General features: G+C 37.7%; 1 protein-coding gene across 1 annotated transcript in view; it reads left to right on the top strand.

Moving 5' to 3' along the window:
• The first annotated feature begins 2,083 nt into the window (after positions 1-2,083).
• Positions 2,084-22,539, top strand: part of SLCO4C1 (solute carrier organic anion transporter family member 4C1) — a 29,693-nt gene continuing 9,237 nt past the window's right edge. Inside the window, exons 1-8 of the mRNA XM_051782614.1 lie at positions 2,084-2,412; positions 7,211-7,474; positions 11,027-11,221; positions 13,886-13,982; positions 14,892-15,013; positions 15,987-16,102; positions 16,397-16,541; positions 18,494-18,689. Of these exons, the coding sequence (XP_051638574.1) occupies positions 2,178-2,412; positions 7,211-7,474; positions 11,027-11,221; positions 13,886-13,982; positions 14,892-15,013; positions 15,987-16,102; positions 16,397-16,541; positions 18,494-18,689 (1,370 nt within the window). The 5' untranslated portion in view covers positions 2,084-2,177. The remainder of the gene's footprint in view (positions 2,413-7,210; positions 7,475-11,026; positions 11,222-13,885; positions 13,983-14,891; positions 15,014-15,986; positions 16,103-16,396; positions 16,542-18,493; positions 18,690-22,539) is intronic.

Raw genomic sequence — 22,539 nt, 5'->3', positions numbered from 1 at the left:
AGCCGGGCCCAACCCCACGCGTCCTGGGGCCAGGCTGAGGCCGGGCCGCGCCGAGTGCATTCTAGATACTTTCCTGGAAACCAATCATATTTTGCCATTTTTGGGTAGATTTTGTAACCAGTCTTGGATTGCCAGGAACTTAAACTTCTGTAATAGCTTTAAGTATGGTCTCAGAGTAAAGCAGTTTATAACAGCTGGTTGAATCTACTGCATTTTTCTGTAAATTGCTTTTGGGGACATAACCACTGCAAAAATACATCATATTTTATTCCCTATCTCTCTCCCTCTGTCCCTCTGGCTTTCTTCTAAAATCTGTGTTCTGCTAGCATGGTATAAATTCTCAAGAGTTCACTCCTATTGAATTTCCTGGATTATTCAATTCCCTATTTAATTTCCAGACTAGGCCTATACTGGACACCACAATGCTATCCTCCCCACTTTTCTTAAAAATGTTGGCTTTATCTGAACACTTTATTTTTCACAGTGAGCTCCCCTCACTTCTCTTTTTCCCTTCTGTTCTGTCACCTTCCTGTGGTGATAAAACCAAAACCACCAGCTGACAGCTAGATGAAGATAACAACAAACCTAGCTGTTCTGGTAGAAAAAGGGAGGTTTTCAGGTATCCTTAGTAGTATAGTAATTTAGCAATTTTGTGGATTATTCTTACTACTCTAGCATGTAGGCCCTCTAGCAAAGATCAGGGTATCATTTCTAATGCCATGTCCTACTTTATTTTAATTAGGAGGACAAAATCAATAAAATGCAAACAAAAAAAGAAAACTCTACTAAAATATTCTTTCTGAAACAGACTAGTGTACCAGCTGGCTCAGGCACATCCTTAGACCTCTCACAAAGCTGTTAACTGGGATATATCTTGATGACCAGCAGAGGAAAAACCACTCCAGATTATAGCCTGAAATGATAATAAGTTAGTTTCAGAGTTTGGGTATCATCAGTGACCAACAGATGAATGCTTCACTGGAGAGCAGCTATCTGAGCTCCTGTGGGCTTGGGAAGGTCACTGCTCTCTATGGGGATGGAGTAGCACCTGGAAGGGACCCTGTGGTGGCCAAGGAGGAGCGTGAGGAAGGCCCAGCTGCCAGGGTATTCCATGGCCCTCCAGCTCTAGCCATCACCCACTGCCTCTGCAAGATGTGTCAGAAGAATCAGAAGCAGCTGATTTCCCATTTGCAGTTTATCTATAAGAATAAACAGGCACGTATTCTCTTGTCTAAGTTACTTATCTTTTACAGAAGGTCATCTCCATGTTGTTTCTGTGCTGCTAATGAGTACTTGAAAATGTGTGCTTGTCTCCTAAGAGCAGATGGATGAGAATTGAAGAGGATGCCCTGGCTTTCACTGTGAAGCCAAGGTCACTGATGATATCTCTAGTTTCAATCTTGTTTCACCTGTCTCTAAAATGTAAATGACTCTTAAGAGGGGAAGGACTTTTCAGGACTAACTTCCACTGCCCAGAGATGAACACCAGCAGTGACAGTTAATTGATCCCCAGATTCCCTTCCCAACTGTTCTTGTGCAGATGAGTAAAATAATTTACACTATATACAAACAGACTTGGATTTTCTTATACATTTGACAAATTCTAATGGTTGATATCTGCAGCTGAATTAATGTGTTCAATGACTGGGAACTGCTGTATGTGGAAACACTCACTGGTACAGGAAGGGAATAAGTATTTTCAAAGGATGACCTCCACAAATGTCCAGGGCTTTTGCTGTGGGTGGGTCACGTTACCTGAAGTGGGAAAGCACCGTATCTGGTCCATTTTGCAACCTTTCCCTTTTTGCAACACTTACGTAAGGACATTTTGAACTATTTTTTTTCATTTCCAGAAAGAAACTTTCGTGACGACTTTTTTTTTTTTTTTTTTTCCTTTTCTTCTCCGCACAGAACGAATGACGCTGGACAACACGCCTCTCTTGGCGGCTTACAGCGACCCGCCGGTGCGGGGGAATTTCCCTCAGGGAGCGGCCGAGGGGGCCGAGCCGTGCCGGGGCCGGGCGGGGGAGGTGCCAGCACCTGCCCGGCGGGGCGGTGCCGGCCGGCCCGGCCCTGCCCTTCCCCGCTCGGTCCGGCCCTGCCCCGTGGTTGTTCGGCGGCGGGAGCGTTGGGCTCGGGTGCTGCTCGCAGCCGGGGTGGCAACGGCTTCGGGCGCCATGAGCGGCGGCGGCATCGAGAACGCGGCGTTCGAGACTCCCAGCCCCAGCCTCGGCCGGCAGCGCCCCTGGAACTCCGCCGGCTCCAGTGCCACTTCTAGTGCCTGTGCCCCCTCCGATCCCGACTTTGAGGAGGGGCCCTGCGGGTGGGGCAGCTGCACCCCGGCGTCTCTGCAGCTCTGCAACAACCCCGAGGGCTACCTGGTTGTGTACAGCCTGCTGGCCACCTTCCAAGGTAACCCGTCCCTGTGGGCCCTCTGGTGCCCGGGGCATCTCTTCTGCTGCTTCTCTTTCCTGGGGGGAAGCCGGCCGGGAGCCTGGACTGGGGGAGGCAGGAGAAGCATGATGATGTTTTAGGCAGTGGGCAAGGAGAGACAGGGTTCTTCTAGAGACGGTAATGGCTTTGCTAGGGGAAGAAAGTACAGTAATGCCTTGTATAGGGAAGTTGCTCGTACAGTGTTACTCTCTCTACTTCACTCTGTTCTGCCTCTTCTTTTCCCACCTACGTTACTGGACACTGCTGAGTCCATGGTCCCACCAGGTCTGTGCTTCGTGCTCTTGTCAGTGCTGCATCCGCGTTGCTCACCCTTCACGTGCACTTATGGGTTGGGACTTAGAAGCCAGGGAATAAAACACCAATATAAACCAGTAGACAAAATTCTAGTACCCGAGCATGTACTGTATTACTTCCCTGCTAACTAAAACAGTATCTTGGCCTGGTTGGGTTAGGACTTTGGGTAATTAGGATGGCTCTGAAGACAAGCAAATGAACAACATGTTCTTGTTCTGTGGATCCCAGTGCAGCCGTCTTCCCAAAACTTAATGGTTTTACTTGATTGTGGGGGAAACCTGAAGTTTAGCTTGCCCTAAATTTCTGCTGTTCAGCTTCAGAGTTTCTTGTCCATAGTTTTGTTTTTATGTAAAAAGATTTGTTAGGGCCTTAGGAAGTCTGAAGCTTAGGAAGCAGTAGTAGTGACTGGATGGAGGAGAAACATTAGTGTACCAAATATACAGTCTTGAGGTTTGTCCTTCAAATGCAGCTATTGGATTAATGTTCATAACCCTTCAATTTTATTGGGCTGACTAGAAGTGAAAATGTGTTTCCTGGAAAAATATGAGGCTTTAAAGCTCATTGCTGTTGCTCCTAAAGAATGACACCGCTGTAGAAGGGTGAAGGGAGATGTTGGAGATTTGATGCTACAGGAGCTGGCAGCCTTCACCAAAGATATGCGGGATATGGATGGCTGCATTCCTACCTGGAACTGCACTGAGGTAACTGGGGTGGTATGAGGAGAACTGAACAGGAGGTTCTGCTTAAAACCTAGAAAGATTTGAATGCTGTTTGTGTTGCTTGGAAAGTCCTTGAAGGACATTGTCTCTCAGTATGTGTTTCTGTGAACTTTTTCTGATTTCAACCTGTTCAGAATCTAATCTTAGCATACAGGTCTTTGTTAGAAAAGAAATATCTAGGGAGTTTTGAGCAGAGCCTGTTATTTCTTAATTGGATTTGAAAAGTCATGCTACAGCTACTAGGATCAGGAGGTGATTACTGTTACAGTTGTCCCGCTGTTAGCTCAAATTTATTTTCTTCATAAATAAAAAGAAAGGTAAAGGTGGAAGAACTTCTTACATAGCAGATTTCAATGGCAGTTGAGTAGTAGAAGACTTTTAGAATACACGTCTATCTTTTTTTGAGTGACTTAAGAGTACTAAACCAAGTGTCTTGAATATTTCCAGCACTTCTAAGTTTCTTCAGATCTGGTTTGCTGTTGTGATCTGGTTCCTGAGCTGATTAATAAACTTCGTGTCATTTAAAATTTTTCTCTTTTCAGTAGTCTGTGTAGGTTGCCAGTCATAAAAGCATCTTGTATCATAAGAATTTCTGTCCCCTTAAGAAGGCATAAATGTTGTTTGTGCTGCTTATCCAGCTCTTGGTCCTGTTATCTAACTTTATATATATTCCAGGTAACTAATCTAGTTCAGGTTTAGGGCCTTTAATGTAAGGAAACTTCTGATGTTGGTTTTGGAAGCTGATGTAAGTGTGGCTATCACAAGTCTTGTGGCATTCCTGATGTTGTTACTTCGATTTTCTGAATAAGAGCCTTTCCTTTGGTTTAGAACACAGAAAGGAAATTGGGTGCTAAAGACTCAAGCTGCAATTCTTTCTGAGAGGCAGGAAAAACAAGAGTCCTTATCAGCAAGAAATTCAATGTTGTGTATGAAGCTTTGTGAAAACATTCAAGTCTGTAGCTTCAGACTTTAGATAAAAGCACACAAAATACGACTGGAATTTTGAAGTTTTGTGAGCTAATGCTGTGTGGTGGTTTTGGGTCTAATTATTTGACTTAGCCTCCAAATTACAGGAACAATCATTGAGGAAGATAAAATATATCTATTTAACTTGCTAGCACACCTCTAGAAAAGATTATAACGTAAGGTATTGAAGACTAATGAAGGCTTTTTACGTGAGTGAACATAGTGGGTGATTATCTGCAGTGACCTGGTGCCTGTGTGTAGATTTCTGGATGTATCCAACTGAAAGCATATATTTGTCAGGTTATTTTCTAGCTGCTTTAGAAAAGAGATTATTGTTAGCACCTGATGTGCTGTATTTCAGCTTCTCAGAAGATTCCAGGTGGAACTTGTAATTTCTGGCTGTTTCTGTGCAAGTATGTATGAAACCTGTATTTCCAGAATAGAAAACAATTTGTGTAGAATGTTGTTGCATGGCTAATACCTGCTTTCTGTGCAGCACGTGGAGTTGCATAAATGTATGTTGTATCTTGTAATACAGTAACTGGATGTGCTGCAATTCCTAGCTGTAGTAGGAAACAAGGTAGAAATTATCTCACTATTTTGAGTACAAGAAGGACTGTCAGTAATTTTTATTAAACAAAATAACAAAACTGCTGTTTGAGGCTGGTTCATTCTAACATGTCTAAAAAAATTGAATAGCACAAATATTTTATAGGCTGGTTAGGCCTTTTTAGTTTTTTTGTTTGCCTGCAAACTACTGTGTTAAAACCACCATGCTTATAACAACTGCAGAGCAGTTTTGTTTTTTTTTAAGACAGGATAAAGAAAAAATACTCATGTGTTTCACTAGAGCAAATTAAGTTGGTTTATAATTAATCTGGATTTTATGGGTCAGTACCCACTGAACCTAAAGCTCTAACAGATGTAGTGGGACAATAAAGTTTTGGTTTAGAAGAGTTGAAAACTAGCTTCTGTGCTACAACTTTAGAGTGTTGAGATGGCCTTGCAGAACTTGTTTTTCAGATCAAGTATTAGCCAGGTTCCATCTTTCCTAGCGATTAGTCACTAGATGATGCCATTGGAGGAGTTATGCTGCCATTCATCACATCTGGGTGTTTACAGATGAAATCTAATTATTCAGTAAAATTAACTATGAGGTTTTATGGCTTTTAGGATGCAAATGAAAGGTGATGACTTAAACTACAGTAAAAGACAATGCCTTCTAGCTCTGTAATCCACTTACTGTGTAGCACACTTGCTTCATATGAATGTCTCAAGGCCTTAGTAAATGTTTGAGATGCTGGCAAATGGGGGAAAAAGTTGTTTGTTCATTCCTTCATGCTATTATTGTTCTTTGGTAAATGCTTCTTAATAGGAAAAAGTTGCCAAATGTATAACCAATGGCAGTGGAGGAACACTGTAATACTTCTGTTATTGACTGATAGGTAGAATTGTCAACATTAATAAAGAAGCCATAGGGTATTGGAATTAAGATTGTGCCAAGAGCTGCCTCCTTATAAAAAGCTGAAATGTTTACCTGTGGTGGGGATTAGAAAACAACTGGCTGATTTGGAGTAATTTTTTTCAATATGTTGGAGCACTTGAAGGAGATGTTGAAGTTTGGCCTCAGTAGTTGTACTTCTGGATGGTACAATGCTTGTTGAAAAGTAACTTAAGCCTATTGCTGTTTCCAGTCCTTCTGTTCTGGTTGTAGAATGACAGTAGAGAATCATGTTTGAATTTTAGAAGGAGTAAGAATAACTGTAGGGCCTGTGTCATGAGAGAGGCTCATCAGTCATCTATGAGGTTACATAACTCCAACTTATTTGCAACTGTGACTCCAAGACTTCCTAACTTCTTTTCAGGTATATATTTTATTATGGACACAGTTTAATTAGACTATGATGAAGTTGCCTGACACTGTTATGAACTACTGCTATTAATCACTTTGGTGTTTTACACAGAAACAGAATGTGAAGCAGGATGGGAGATTCGAGTTAGAATCTACAGACAGTGCATTTGTAAAAATGGACATGCACTGGCAAGCATTACTTGCTTCTACTTTGGGATAATTTTTATTTTTTTGAGGTTCATCTGGGCTTCAATAGGGCAGCTTGTGCAATGCCTTTTTTTCTGGGTCATTTCATACTTTTACTTCTGGGAACTTAAAGATTCAGAGGACAACCTTTTTATTTTTCACTTAAAGTAAATCATCTCAGTTGCTCTAGAACAGTTGTGAAGTATTTTTAAATAGTTTTTTTCAATTATAGGGGAAGCATGTCTATTCAAGAGCCTTCTTATCTTCCCTTGTGGTGGCAGGGAGGAACTTATGTTTTTTGACAGTACTTTGAAAGCTATGTCCTGAACTTAGTTTACTTGTAGCTTGTATTCTAGTGCAAGCCATAACCTTGACTAATTTCCTTTTAACTTGTACAGTATCTTATGATACTGTAATGCATTCTGTTTGGAATCTGTGCTTCAAACAGAATCTGGAACCTTAATACATGAAAAGAGTTTGAGGCATGGTATATTTCTGGCTTAATGCTTGAGTGTCCACAGGGGAATAAAACTGAATAGGTCCTGTGCAATTTCGCTGGCTTAAGCTGGCACTGTATTGATCTACTATATACCTAGATTTTAAAGCTAATAAATACTTACAATGGAGCTTTGTAAATATGCTAATTTCATAGCATTGCAAGGGTAAACTTACCATTCTGTGATGGAAAGGTTAAAATGAATATATCTTTGACTAATTATCTCTTTTTTTGGTTTTGTAGGTATTGTGGTAAATGGCCTGGTTAACATTAGTATTTCAACAATTGAGAAGCGTTATGAGTTGAACAGTTCCCTGACTGGCTTAATCTCTGCAAGCTATGACATTTCTTTTTGCATGTTGTCGCTGTTTATATCTTTCTTCGGAGAAAGAGGGCACAAACCACGATGGCTTGCTTTCTCAGCATTTATGCTAGGACTGGGCTCCCTTATATTTTGCTTACCACACTTTAGTGTTGGAAAATACCATTATGGAGCTAAACCTGAAGGTAAGCTTATCTTTGTTTTGACTGTAGTAAAAAAAATTAGACTTACCATTTTGTTGAAAGGTGGCTACTTTTTGCAGTTCTTTTGGGTTTCGAACCATTAAAGACATCTTGATTCATTCGTTAACAAGTTTCTAAGTTCCTTTAAAAGGTGTTGATTAAAACTTGTAGATTTATTTGAAATAGAGGCAACAAGCAGTACTGAACTGTACTGAACAAAGCAGTATTTAAATCATGGGAGTAGTTAGCTCTCAGTTCTTACATAACTTTTCTCATAAAAGAAGACTTCAATGCAGTGTGGTTAGTGCGGTGTGGTTTGTATTTCAATTTAGTGGCACACCTGTAACTAATACAGAAATATTCGGATATGTTTAAAGCAGGATGACTTAATCTTAATTATTATTGCAATGTTCAACCAGACTTATGCCTCCAATGACTAAGCATACTAGTGTGCTCACTTAAAAAAATCAGTAGATGTTAAGCAACCTGATGAAAGGTTTTGATTCTCAATTTCTTTAGTGTTGATCATGTCATACACTTGCATAAGCTGTCCAGACATTAGTTAAACAAGTTTGGTAAGCTATTTTTCCCCTATCTAATAAATGAGGATCTGTAATGGAAGTTAATTGAACATTTAACTGAACAAGGCCAAAAGAAAACGGTCTTCAGTGTTTGAGGGCTGTGAGCAGATGATTATTTGCTACCTTTTAATAGAGGGGCAACAGGTTACTTGCTCCTGGCTCTGTTACAGTCCCATTTCTCTACAATTTTGGTTTCAGTATTGTACTTCCTCCTTCACTGTAGTATGGAAGGGAAGCTGAATTTGATATATGTTTTAACCTGATTGCAGGGGTTTTTTTAATTGAAACAAGATACTGATAGTGTGGGAGAGAAGACCAACTATCACAACTGATCTCTTTCCTTTCAAACAACTGTAGTTGAGATCTCAAAGAATATGTTACTGTTTTATCAGACATCTACATGGATGTAGATGTTGGTGCTTCATTAGGAAGATGTTCTACATGGACTTTTAAAAATTCCCCACCACTTCTTGATTTCAAAAGGAATGTGTCTCCTTCACCATGACACTGTCAGCTGACAACATTCCTGCTGTTTTGACTGTTGTAATGCAGGTGCCTATGCTGGGACTGTGGTGAAAGACTTAGCTGACTTAAACAAAACACTATTAAAGATAAATGACTAAGTGTAGGGAACGAACGTTTGCACTGTGACAGAGTCAACATAAATCTTCAGGTGCTGTGCAATGGCATCCTTTAACTGTCAAGTACAGGATCATGGGATGTCTGGTTTAGCTGGTTTAGTTCTGATGTTGATGAAGCATCTTAACTATACAATTGGTTGTGGAATTTAATAGCACCACACCCCTAAGACCTTCCTTTTTGATTATTTGTTTGAATGAGTAGTTAATAAAAAATACTAAAGTTTCTATAAAACTTTTATTTGATGCTTTGTATTAAAATCTACCACCTAATTTATTTCTGAACAGCTCGTTTTACTAGTTGGTTACTTGATTATTTATGTTTGTCTGCTGTATGTCACTACAATGAGTTTTACCTGCAGGATAATTTCAAGTACAGTTCAGTGCAATTTTTAATATGGCTGCCAGGCTAATAAATAGATCTAGACTGGAATACAAAATACATATAACCTCCAGTGTAAGGCTTACAGACTTCATGGAACTTACTGTTTTACCTTGGGATATTAATTTACTTTTATTCTGAGTATATACATATCCTACTCTACAAAACGACTTGATTGTTTATTTATCCTAATACCACTTTTTAGAAGTCGTTTAGTTTCATATTGAAGAAGTTGTTAATGAATGGTCTCCCTATTATTAAAATTTTTTAGCCATAGCAAACATTTCTTTTCTAATCTCCAGAAAGGCTTCAGACTCCGGTTTGTAGCCTAGGTGTGACCAGCTGTTCTGAACTTTTCCAGGTTGCAGAGTCGCCGGTGCCTCAGCTGGCTCCGATATGTGCAGTCAGGGGCTCCACCTGGTGGTGTGTCCGTAGCAGAAGCAGCCGAATTTGATTAATCAGAGATGGCAGAGGGGACTGTGAAAACTGCAGATGCTATAAGCAGTGTACCTTTAAACTTCTGTCTCGGATTTTGTTTTAAAAATTTAAACATATTTCAATATGTCTTTCACAGCAAACATGAATAGTAGTTTTTCACTTGACACAAGGAAGATAATTTCATTGTGAAGACAGTCAAACACTGGGACAAATTACCCAGGATTCTTCTTAAGTGCAAAGGAAGGAAATCTTTGACTCCTCCTCTTGATGTGAGGTTTTATTATCCCTTATGTTGGCCTGTTTCTGTGTAACAGCACTGTATCACCTGTTGTGAGCTACAGGGAGTAATGGTAAAGTCCATGGATGTATTTATAACATCAGTGTAGACAGTTTGTTTAAATATCTGCTGTGTGGCAAGGACTGCCTTGTACTTTGTTTTGTGAGCTCAAAGTGTGGATTGAGCTTGCCCTTTCTTTGCTTAAGTAAAAAGTGTTTTAAAATGTAAAAGGACCTGAGGAAGAAAAAAAAAATGTAGTAATTTTGTGGCAAAGTAGTGTGAATGAATCAGTCTGCTTGTTGCATCTGAAGGATGTTTTCATATGTCTGTTCAGTGTGGCTTATTCCCACAAAACTGATGAGTTTGTTGTTGTTCTTAAGGTTTCATGCTCTTCTACGGAAAAAAAGAAACATGCCTCTCTTTTATCTCATCACTTGGCACTCTTACTGAAAGTGCAGTGATAGCAAGGGGAAGGAGAAGAGAACACATACTCCCTGTCATCAGTTCCTCTTTTCTCTTCCCTCCTTGTAGTGCCAAACAATACAGGAGCAGACACAACCTTACACTGCTGCACCACTGCTTTCCTCTTTGTGTGCTTAGGTAGAGAGGCTTTACCTTAACCACTTGTTCTGGAGAGGTGGCAGTGTGTGTGCTCTATGAGAGGTAATGGTGTAGGTTTTCAGGGTGGGTTTTCTTTTCTCCTAAGGAAACATTTCTCAAGAGTGAATGAGAAGGGAGGATTATCTTTGCTAGTGCCTGACTGCACTTTCTAGCAGTCCAGCTTTCCTTAGGTTGCTCAGGCTGGTCTGTCAATTGAGTGGAAGTTGTTAGTGCTCCTTAGAATCATTATAACATACAAGAACAAAATGAAGTGTGTTACCCAGGAGTATTCACAACCTGTGGAATGACCATTTGACAGATGGTTGTTTGTTTGTTTTTTTTTTTCCGTAAATCTGATCAGTAATGCTTTCAACAAGGCAAAGCATTTTAATAAGGCTATTTCATTCATCTTACCTTCCTGGTGAGGAAATAAGAACCAAGCCATGATAGTATTTCTTTTGGGGCACATAAACCTTGGCACTGCCGTATGGGATACCTTAATAGGTGTGAAAATTGAAGTGGGAGCCTGACATAACAGCACTTCATTTGTAGTTTAGCTTTCAGTACAGATTTTTCTTCAGCTAGACTGTGATGAGCTGGGTATCAGAATTATAAAGTCTTGTTATCTCTGTTTTTCAGACACTTGTCAAGCTCCAGAAACCGTGTCTGCTAATATAACTTGCAATGCCAGCATGAAGTCTTCACATCACAATTATATGTATGTCTTCATTCTGGGACAGCTGCTGCTGGGAGTTGGAGGAACGCCGCTGTATACTTTGGGAACAGCTTTTATTGATGATAGTGTCCCAAAACACAAATCTTCCCTTTATATAGGTAACTTTTAAACTGTATATAACATATCGTCTGGGTTGATCATAAACTACAATACCTTCCAAATGCTTTTATGAATTACTCCAAAAATCTTGTAATTGTTTACTTATGTGCATAAAGTGTTTCTACATCAGTTACTGTGCAATTTAGGTATTAGTCTGCTTGAAGTATCAAGTCTTTTCAAGTTTTATTTTGTAGAGCCTGATAAAGTTACTTTGAGCACATCTCCTGTTACTTTTTGATGTCAGTAACTGAAAATGGTTGTGGTTAATGTAGCCTGTCTGTTAACAACAGAATAGGCTGTAGCAAAAACTTGCTTTTTAGTGTCACAGGTGTTGAAAAATATTGCATATCAATTAGTCAGTAGCTAGGTCACATTGTATCCTTTAACAATTTTATTTACTTACCTTCTGTTAGTAAGCTGTCCGCTCAGTACGGAGACAGTGCTGTGCATTGTGTGATCAGTGCAGTTCTCTAGCCACGTACAAATCTGGCACTTTAGGAGGACATACTGGAAGTATCTTTCCTTCATTCAAAGCCATAGTATTGCTTTAGGGTTAGGGTTGTTTAAAAACTAGCAGTAGTTTTTAACTTTTTTCAGTCATCATTCTCTGGGTTGTGTGCATTTTTACTGCCAAGTTCATTGTAGTTGAAGTGTGTTTTCTATGGGTTTAAAGATATTTGCTTCCTCACATTTTGTGTGTAAGCTGATAGAAGCATTTTAGCTATACTGATAACTTGTAGGAGGAATTCAAGGCACCTCAGATTCCTGAACTTGTTTCCAGACTTGATTTTATGGGGCAAAATTGAAATCATCACCTATTTGCATACAAGTCTTGCACATTTGTTCCAGGCAAGCCACTTCATTTGATGCCAACAAATACAATAGTTGCATATGATAAATCTAAAATAACAAAAATGGGTTTTATTTTTGCTGATATTGTACTTTTTTTTTCATTTCCCTCCCCCCATCCCTGCCCCTGGAGCCAATGAAATAAATAGAGCATAATTAGGGCTGTCTGCATGATTGGGGGATTAAGTAGTGACCTGAAAACTTAGGAGAATTATGTCAGTCTTCATACTTAAAAAAGACGAGTACAATAAACTAATGTATGTACAATCTTCAGGTATCTGAGTTCAGAAGAGCAGTGTATTCTGCCTAATATAATTAAACTGAAATACAAGTGAGTGGGCAGGTAGCTACCTTAAGCCTTAATTCTTTTTCTTGCTTTTATGCAGTGTATTAAGGATTTAAAGTATATTGTGTTGCCTTGCCTAATGCAATAAGGCTTATACAAGGCAGCAAAAAACAAAAAAAACCCTAAAACTTTCTGTAAATAGCTGCTAGCATCTTTGACTATAGGCTTGCAACTCAAAAGTTGATAATTTCTTTCTCTTGTAAACTGGGTGCATTTTCATGAGGACTGTTCTGCTCTTGCTGAACTGGGACATCAACAACTAAAGCCACTGAAAAGTTAAGCAATTGCAAATGGTATTTAAACTGAGTGATGTGTAAGAGGAAATAGGCATCTTTTAAGCTTAGTTTGAAATTCTGTAGAATGAATGTGAACTTAGAAAGTTCTGATAGGCATGTCACTATTTCCAAAATACAGGAAAACCTGGGATATGTTTACTCAGTATTTATTTTGACTTGGGTGTCACTTTTGCATTGGTTTCCCCTCTCGCACCCTTCTCACCTTCCTGCCTCCCCCATCATTTCCTTTTGCCATCTAACTAGAGTGAAATTAATACTAAGTACTCAGGATCCAGACATTTTGGAAACATCAGAAATCCAGATTCTTCAACCTGGGGAAGCAACATAGAATATCAGCAGTAAGAATGCATGTTTACTAATTATTTCAGATCTTGTTTCTGTTAGTTGCAAACCTTAATCTGCAGAGTGCTCCTGATAGCAGTGAGTGCTAAACTGCCACAGAAATCTGTGGTAGGTCAGGGAGACTATTGTGATATTGAAAAAGTCTTGTACTTTTTAGCAGGATACGGTTACATCTGCTACTTTGCAGGTTAGGGTTTGTTTTTGTTTGGTGGCATGTTTTATTTTTTGGCTGTTTTTTTTTAGATGGTGTGTCTGGATTTTTGTTGATGTGTGTTGTTGTTGTCGGTATTTGTGTGTTGGTTTTTTTGTTTGTTTGTTTTGTTTTTTTTAGTGCTGTCAGACACTGTCAAGAGCCTTGGCTTTGTGTTTTAAGGCAGATATTACTCCAGTCAGACATTTTAATGGAACCTTGTCTTTTAGTCTTGAAAGATGTAAAAATACTTAAGACTGAAAAATATCAAGAACTAGATTCTTAAAGATTTTGGTCATGTACTGTTAACAACTGGTGCTCATACTTTCACTTCAACTTTTTCCTTAGCTAGCTCTTGAATGTAGGCACAAGAGGTAGGTGCAAATGGCAGTCTAATAATACTTGAAGATGCAGTCAGTGAGATGTTTTTTGCTGAACCTCTGAGTTGCAGCTTTTAATGAGAGCTGCAAATTTCCTTGTTGAGGCACAAGTATAAATTTTGTCTTCTTCATGCTGTAGTTGAAGTAATGAGAGTGAAAAGAACAAGTTGAATTATGGAATTTTGATCTGAAGTTGATTTAAGAAAGCTTTAAAAAAAAAAGCTTAAGTTATGGTGGACTCGATGTATTTTCTCTTCTAGGAATTGCCTATGCCATGTCTCTGCTGGGTCCTGCTATTGGATATGTTGTAGGAGGGCAACTGCTTAATGTTTATATTGATATCCAGATCCCAGAAAGGCAAGATACAACTGAATTTATTGCTTTCTATTTTCTTTTCCTAATAATTTTAATTGAAATCTTCAGCTTTTCTTCCTGTGAGAAAGAGTTTTTGTTCAGAAAATACTGCATTAGCAAGAGCTTCATTGATTTGTAAGCAAGTTGCACTCATAACGGCTTCAAGTAAGTGAAGTACTTCCCACAGGGAGTAGTGTGACTCCATTATGCGTGCAAGTTCCTCTACAGTGCAAATATTTAGTTCTAGCTTTTCAGATATTGGCTATTTTAAACCTGAGTAACAAAAAATGCTTTGTCTTCTGTTTAGTTGCTTGTTTAGTGTTAAACTGCACCTATTGATTTCTTGTGCAGAAAGTTTCCCTGAGTTGCAATATGAGAGGTAGGATAGTGCTGCTTAACTCCTGGCAAAAATCTTGTGAGAAAATCTAACAGGTTGAGTAATAGTCCACTATTAAAAAAATGTTATAAACTGTACTACTGTTCAAGCCAACAACTTCATTTAGATTTTTATTTCCTGTGTTTTAGAACAATGCAATGGCATTCTGAACTTCAGAGTTGGCTTTGACATAACTCATTGGTTATGAAGATTCTGTCTAAACCCAGCTTTTTCAGTATCTTAGTAATGCTTCAGGATCTTGAAGTCAGGGCCAAAGAGTAGCCTCTAAATCAGAATGACATTTACTAATGAGATGAAAGCTATATTTGGTAGAATGCAATATTTTTATAATAGACCCTGTGAATGTGCAAAGAAGCAAACAAAAAACTTAATACATGTGGAAAACAAGAAAATTACAATATTAAAAGGCTTTCTGTTAAATCAGTTTTAAGAATAAATATTCCAGCTCATGAAGTCTGAAATTGCTGATTGAAATTCAGAATGATAAACCTGCTTTTTCTGAATTACTTTTTCAGTACAAAGGTGGATCAAGATGACCCACGTTGGCTTGGAGCATGGTGGATAGGATTTCTTGCATGCTTTTTTGCAACTTGGCTTCTTATAATACCTTTTTCAATGTTTCCAAAGCACCTGCCAGGTAAAGGTTTAGCAATACTGAGTTAGTTTGGAAGAGGGATTTGTTTATACTTGCGGTTTATAGTCTGCTGGACTGGATGTTTCCTCTTTGATTCCATTGTTTGGTTAACTTAAGTCTTTGGCTAAAATCTGCTAAATACTTTCCCCCCCCCCGCCAGTATGTAGCCTTTAAAATAAGGCAAATGGACTAGAAGAAGGATCTTGTTTATGGTGTCCCCGCCCATGGGCAGGGGGTTGGAACTATATGAGGTGTGATGTCCCCTTCAACCCAAACCATTCCAGGATTCCATGGTTCTTTTCCAGTAGAACTGGAAACAGGTACCTGAATGTGGAGACTGATGGTCAAATTTTGAAGACGCTTCCATCTAACTACCCAGAACTGTATTTAAAGCTGCTATGTTATCCACCAAGAATAATGTGGAAACTCTAATGACTTAACTCATACACTGTTGTCTTTCTTTTTTTCATTAGTTTGGATGGAATAATAAAGCATGAATCAAAGTATCCCAGAACAGTCTTCTAGAGAGATACTTAGAGTGTAATCTCTGTTCAGAGATATTATCTAGGAGTCCTTTGGAATCCAAGCATCCAAAGGAACTTAGTATACTAATATTGAAAGAGAAATGATGGAGGAAAAGAAACAATGAAGTAGGGAACAGGGGAGAGTGTGAGGATGCTTTAAAAAAAAATCGAATGGGCTTCAGCATACTCTGAAGATTTTAGGATATTCCTGATAATATCTTATTGCAGCCAAGATATTCCAATGGAAGCATGATGCTTTCAACAAAAATCTCCTTTCAATTTATTATTGATCTCTTTATAAATCTGTACCAATAAAACACTCAAGAAGACCTGCAGTATCTGAACTACTTTTTCCAAGTAAAGGAAACATGAATTTTTCTGCCCTTTGGACATTAAGTCTGTGAGCACAGGTATTCAATGTTTTCATTGTCAATAAATATGACTGTTTGTAGGAACAGCAAAAATACAGGCTGAAAAAGTCTCTGAAACTCATGATGATGGAAGTGAGGCCCTAGTTCGGATCAAGAATATTGGAAAAAATTTTAAAGACTTTCCTATATCTCTCCTGGTAAGAAAAATCTGAACTTTGCTAAAACTGGTATTCTGAGGAATGAAATGCTTTTTTATATAATCTATAGATATTTAGAAAGGTAATTGCTTCTTTATTGTGTTGTGATAGTGGTCTCCAGTGCTACTGATAATATAACAGATATTCATTTTGTTGATACCTGAGGTTGTTAAAGCAGAAAAGCATATTACTGAAGTTCCATTAGACTATCTACTTTAAAATATAGTGGCTTCTACTTTAGTTGGTACCAAAATCAAATGATTTCTGGAGCATTATGATAATTTCTCTCCATAGATACTGTTGAGGAATCCAGTGCTTATGTGTCTAATAATAGCCAGTTCTTCAGAAGCTTTAGTTACCACTGGATTTGCCACATTTCTACCAAAGTTTATAGAAAATCAATTTGGAAAGACATCAAGTTTTTCAGCAACTCTTGGAGGTAATGTGACTTTTTATTTATAAATCTTAGATATATTGTATTGGACACCTCATTAACCTGGTGGAAGATTATATGGGTATCTTGTTTGCCTGAGATATTTGTAAATGTGATTACATGGAATGCAATTTCACATCAGAAACAGTATTTTTGTTATTCTTGCCTGCTTTGTGAAAACTTAAGTTTTAATGTATAAGTTAATACTTGTTAACTTAAACTTAATTCATCAAGGGTGCAAATCTACTTGTCTGTAGGTTTTTTGAAGACTGTCAATCTCATATTAGAAGTAGAATGAGAAATTTATGTGCTGATGAGACTGTAGTTTATTCCTTTCTTATTCTTGGTGAAAAACATTTAATTTTCCTTACTTAAAATCAGGTGAAGTAGCATTAGTATCTTAGTCCCACTAAAGCAATCAAGATAAATGGCAGTTGGAAATAAAGCAGTGCTTATTGCAAATAAGGGGTTGTCTCTTCCCCTCTCTTCTTCAATTCTGCAATAATGTTACAGTGAGATTTATTTACAATAAAATGACTAATCAGGATATGTTATAAAACAATTATGTAACAGCTTCTGTAGTTGGCTTACTGTCACTTATTCCTATTATCTGATATGGAAAAGTAATAGGCAGAATTCTATGAAAAGCTGAGTATTAGAGAAACAGAAAAATTGGGTGGAAGAGCTGCGCTCAGTATGGTGCCATGATTCACTCTGACACAACTTCTTCCCAAGAACAGCAACCAGATCAAGGCAGACATGTCCATAATGTCCCACAGATGCTTGCAGTATGGCAGACTCAATGTTTCTAAACATGTCTTGCCAAGCTGTAGAGTGCTGCAATATAAGGATGAGGTAGCTGAGCTGCTCTTTCTCCAACAGATATGTTTGGGAGAGACTTTCTGACTGACTGACTTACCACTCTGGACAATATTAGATATAGTACTGTCACTATTCCTGGCTTCAGAACAAAGTATCTTCAAATTTTGCATAGAAATAGATTGGAATACATACTCAATTGTTAAACAATAACCAGGGGTGAAGCAGAAAACTGAGTGTTGCATTTTATGTCCACAGACCTTATCTGGATGCCTTTGAGTTGAAAATATCGATAGGGCTTATTAAATGCACAACTTTAAAGAAATGGCTACGCTAATGTTGAAAGCTGTCTGTACCTGAACTGAGCTAGCTAGTCTGTTACCAATGACCGTGAAAACTACTAAAACTACCTTTGACTATGATTGATTGTGACCTGTGCAGTTTTGCCACTGTACTTGAACTGTCTCTGAAGTTAGCTGTCTCGGGTCAGTGCAAGTTATACTGAATTCTGTGTTATTTTGTAGGTTAGCCAAGTAGAAATGCCCAGTTATTTATCTGGAGTACTAATAGAGCAAAGAGGATAAATCATTGTGGACTATATGGCCTCGGACAGCAAAACTGACTCACTGACCTAGATTTCTTTAAATCTTTCAGTAGATGCCTCATTGCTTCTTGTGCTGTCTCTTGTATAATAGTGGTTATGTTCTTTTAGTAACAAGTTCAGTACACATGTATAGCAAAGAAATGTGTTGAAATTTTTCACATATGGACATGTGAAAAAAGACACTGAAGCAGTGAATGGGCATTTTATATTTTCTGAAGTGAAAAGGCCTACTGGTGTTCAGGGATTCCTGCCCAGTATATAGTACTCCTAAGGCATCGAGTTTGACTGTGGTGAAGTCGGGTTTTGGACAGCTGTAAATTATGCTGTCAAGGTAAGCTTCTGGAAAGGCTAAAGGTCATGTAAGAATAGAATAAATGACTCATGCAGTCAGATTCTGATAGTATAGTTTGAAAATGACATCATGTGGACTGCAATTTACAGGTAACTGTTTTGATTTTTTTTTTCTTAGTATAAAATTGCACTCTTAATTGCTTCACAATTATGTCTTGCATTTTTGTGTCTTGTTTTCCTCTAGGACTTGTATTAGTTCCAGCAGCAGTACTAGGCCAAGTCATAAGTGGCATCTTGGTTTCCAAGTGCAAAATGGATTTGAAAAGCATAATCAAGTTCATGATAAGCACTTGTTCAGTGGCCCTGCTATTAAACACAGTCTTTTTATTTGCCAAATGCAGGAATGAACCTTTCGCAGGTGTCTCTGAAACATATAATGGGTAAATATATTTTAATGCACTATGGGGTTTGGTGTTAATGTTTAAAATAAAAAGGTTACATCGTAGAATATAAATCCTTTTAAAATGTCATATTTTGCTTCTATGTATGAATGTGAAATGTTTTATGCAACTTTATAAAGCTTTGTTTTGGAATCTTCATGTAATAGATGAGAGAAGGTATGGATGCCTTGCCTGCAAAATGTTCTGAGCAGTCAAGCCCTACTTGACACAAATCTCAGCTTCTGTAACAATTTTAGGTGTGGTAGGCGCATGGCATTGACTACACCTAATTTTGTATTGCTAAAAGTAGAGTATTTTGTATCTTGTTTCATTTAATCAACTCTGGATAATCTAAACAGTTTGTTCCGGGAAGGAGTTGTCAATTTTGTGAAAGGACACGGAAGTGCACTGCAACTCACACTAATTGCAAGTTTTTCGCTAGGAGAGCAAAGACATGATTGTAGCATCAAGTTCTAGGGCACTTGGCCTCCTTGTGCAAAGGGGCCTTTCTTTTTTTTTTTTTTTTCTGGTCTAATGGCTGATAGAGGTAGAAACTTAATGCAAAGAGAGAATAACTCAGTGACAAAATTTGAGACCAAAACTGGTGGAGTAACATGGTTAATTGAAACACACTTAAAATATTTTTGGCTAGCATGTATACAAAAGAATTCTCTAAACTCAATGTACTTTACTTTCCCTTAAACAACATAATTCTGCTTCCTAATGAGAATGTAGTCTATCACTCATTTTTAGATATTTGTAGTAATTGTAAGAAATTCTAGGATAAATTCTTCCTGTTGCTGTGAACAAAATTTACTCTGGAAGCCAGTAGGGCACTGAAGGAAAAGAAGTCAGAAAAGTGAAAGCAAAAGGAAACAAAATAAAAAAGAAATGTTTGCAAGGATAAACTTTCTTTAAATACTGAAGTTTTAGGTCCATACTTGAATAAAATGAATAACTGAATGTGATCAAATCACCACTGTAGACACTGTATTGTAGAAAATGCCCAGTCATACTTTGTTAAAGAAATAAGTAGAAGATCATAATGTTTCAATTCTTATAGTTCTAAATAGTACAAACTTCTGTAGCACAGGCAGTGTTTAAAAGCATTGGTGTTCTAAAACTCTACTGTCAAGCAGTTGGTTACTCTGTCGTTAATTAACAGAGCCAGAGGCAACTCCAGCTATTTGAGGGTCTGCCAAAGAGCCAGATAGTGCTATGCAAAATAACTCTACTAGGCTGGTACCTAGGGGCTGCTAGCTACCATTTGGAAAAGTCATAATAACGAGCAACTGACTGAATAACTTCCCTGTACCTTTGTATTGTTTTCCCCAGTCCCCCGTTTTAGACAAGAGTTAGGTACCATTATCTTGTGCAAAAGCATAATCTGAAAGTTCTCCTCCCGTGGAAAAAAACATTGAAACCTAAATAGGGTGGGCAAGAGGAGTATTGCACTTTACTGCTGCAATAGCATGAAGTTACCATGAAAATGCAGAAGATGGGTTTGGGCGCATATTGCTTTTGTAACCTCCAATGCACATGCAAAGTGGTAGAAAGTAGAAATGTAATGTCATGATACCTCAATAATTAATATGTATTTCCTTTTCCAGAAGGTATGCAAAGTGAATAAACAAAGTTTTATATATTGGTGACCAAAAGAAAAATAAACTTACCACTCATTCAGATTTGGTCTTTACAACTTGCTGTAAAAATTGACAATATATTTAAAGACCACTGTTGAAATCTGATGCATAAAATATGGCTCTGCTTCAGTGTCAGAAAAAATTCTAGCAGCAAGATGACCCAAACAATTCAGGACTGTGAAAACCAGAATTCAGACTTTGGTTTTAAAAAGGTTGTAGTTACATACTGTGCAAAAGAATCTGTATTCATCAATTGAATACTGAAGAGGTGGTCTAGAAAATATAACGTGAACAGGTTGTATGATAATGAGCAGCTGACAAAAGGTAGAGCTGAACTAATTTTCATCTGAAGTTAAACACAGTTAACTTGTATTTAACAGTTTTGCGTTGCTTTGTCAGTTATGTACATTAACTGTTGCTGAAGACTGCTTGTCTACAGCAATTTGGAGATAACCAGTTCTGAAATAACTCTCTTGCCTCAGTATCCATTATAAAAAGTGGTTTAGTTTTAGTTAATTCAATGTTAAATGTTGAACTATACTATATACTGGTCACTATATACATGTGACCTGCATCAGAATAGTTAGTGGCACTAATACAGTGCCAGTTCTGAAACTGTATAAGCTTGTGGAAGTAGAGCCAAGTGTCTGACTCTTGCTTATACTACTGAACAAATGGTTCTGAAAGAATAAATTATGAAACTGCTCTGAGAACTGACTTGGAAACTTAATCAGATTCATTTTTGTGGAGAATTTAAAGAAATCCTTCATCGCAAGCATTCTCCTTCTATTGAGAAATAACCTAGAGGAGTGAGGAAAGCTTTTGTAGGCTTAGTTCCAGAACCATACCAGTACAGATTCACTTTTGAGTACATGTGTTAGTGGAAATAGTACACAGTTTGTAGTAACACTGTTCATTACTAAATTAGGCTATCAGCAGAACTAGCATGGCTTATTTTGTTTTAACAAGCACTTCAAAAGAATTGTTTTTGCCAAATTTAATTGCCCAATATTTCATTGAAAACTTAAAGGAAGAGAAATGCATTAACTGTTTATGTAGTTCTGTTCATTTCCACGTGTCTTTGGGATTCCTTTGCTGTGAAAGAACACCCAACTGATAGAGTTTTTAAAGAGCATTTAATGGTCTCATCTGCTAGGCTTTAGAAAAGCAGTGGTATCTTTTTTCAATGTTTTTCTCTGACCATACATACCTAAATGTTCAATCCCTCTTTGAAGGTCGGGGAAGAGAGACATTGTCTGCACATTTAATTGATTAAATATTTCTAGCCTTTGTGTACCTTGCAGGCTAACAAGGCACTGTATGAACAAATTTGTAATTAGTGAATTTGCTTATGGTGCACCATAGTTAATTCTTTGTACATAGAAGAATGACAGTTAGTTTGCTTAGGCTTAAAGCACTAATGTAATTTAGAAAGATTACACTGTACTACAACCAAATGGATTCTATATATAGTTATGATATCCCTAATATTCCATTTGCAATTTGAATTCATGTAAGTTTTCAGCTTAATTCCTAGATAAATTTTCTCCTACTAGTATTTTTACTATCTTAAATTCTTATGGAGAAACCTGCTTTTATATAATTAATGTGGAACTTTTATTTTACAGTACAATATTTAAACTACTGGCAGTGTCGGAATCCTGATTTTAGGTGATGGAACTCTTAACCTGTTAAACTTCTTTACTTATTAATGAACTACTATTAGAAAATCAAAGGGTGTTTTTTATTCTCTCTAGTTACACCTCAAGGCAATCCTCACACATCTCAAACTGATTTTTCATACTAATAACATTGTGGGACTACTTCAAATACAACTAGACTATGGCCTGTTATTGGAAGTAAATGCCTAAAATGAGAGTAGATATAGTAAGCAAGAGTTTAATTTAGCTCTGTTATTCATTAGTTATTCCCCAAACAGCCAGGAAAAAAATGTTTCGGGTCTTCGGGGTGTAATAAGACTAGTTTCTATGTCATTGAACTCTGCGGTTAGCATATGCAGTTGTCTTGGTGCTTGTACAATTTAGATGCCTGCATAGCAGTCTTAAAAATAGTAAAAATGCATTGGGTTTGCAACTGGACTTGAATCAAAAATGGGGCGAAACCTTGGAATATGATCAAAAGAATAAACAACACCAAATAGTGTTTTTAATCTTGTACTTTTTTTTCTTAAAATTGTAAATTGAAGA

Source organism: Manacus candei, unplaced genomic scaffold, assembly GCF_025592945.1.
Source record: "Manacus candei isolate 608988 ecotype Guabito, Panama unplaced genomic scaffold, ASM2559294v1 h1tg000016l, whole genome shotgun sequence".
Lineage (NCBI taxonomy): Eukaryota > Metazoa > Chordata > Aves > Passeriformes > Pipridae > Manacus > Manacus candei.
Note: the sequence above shows the minus strand (reverse complement) of the source record. Positions and strands in the feature narration are given on the sequence as shown.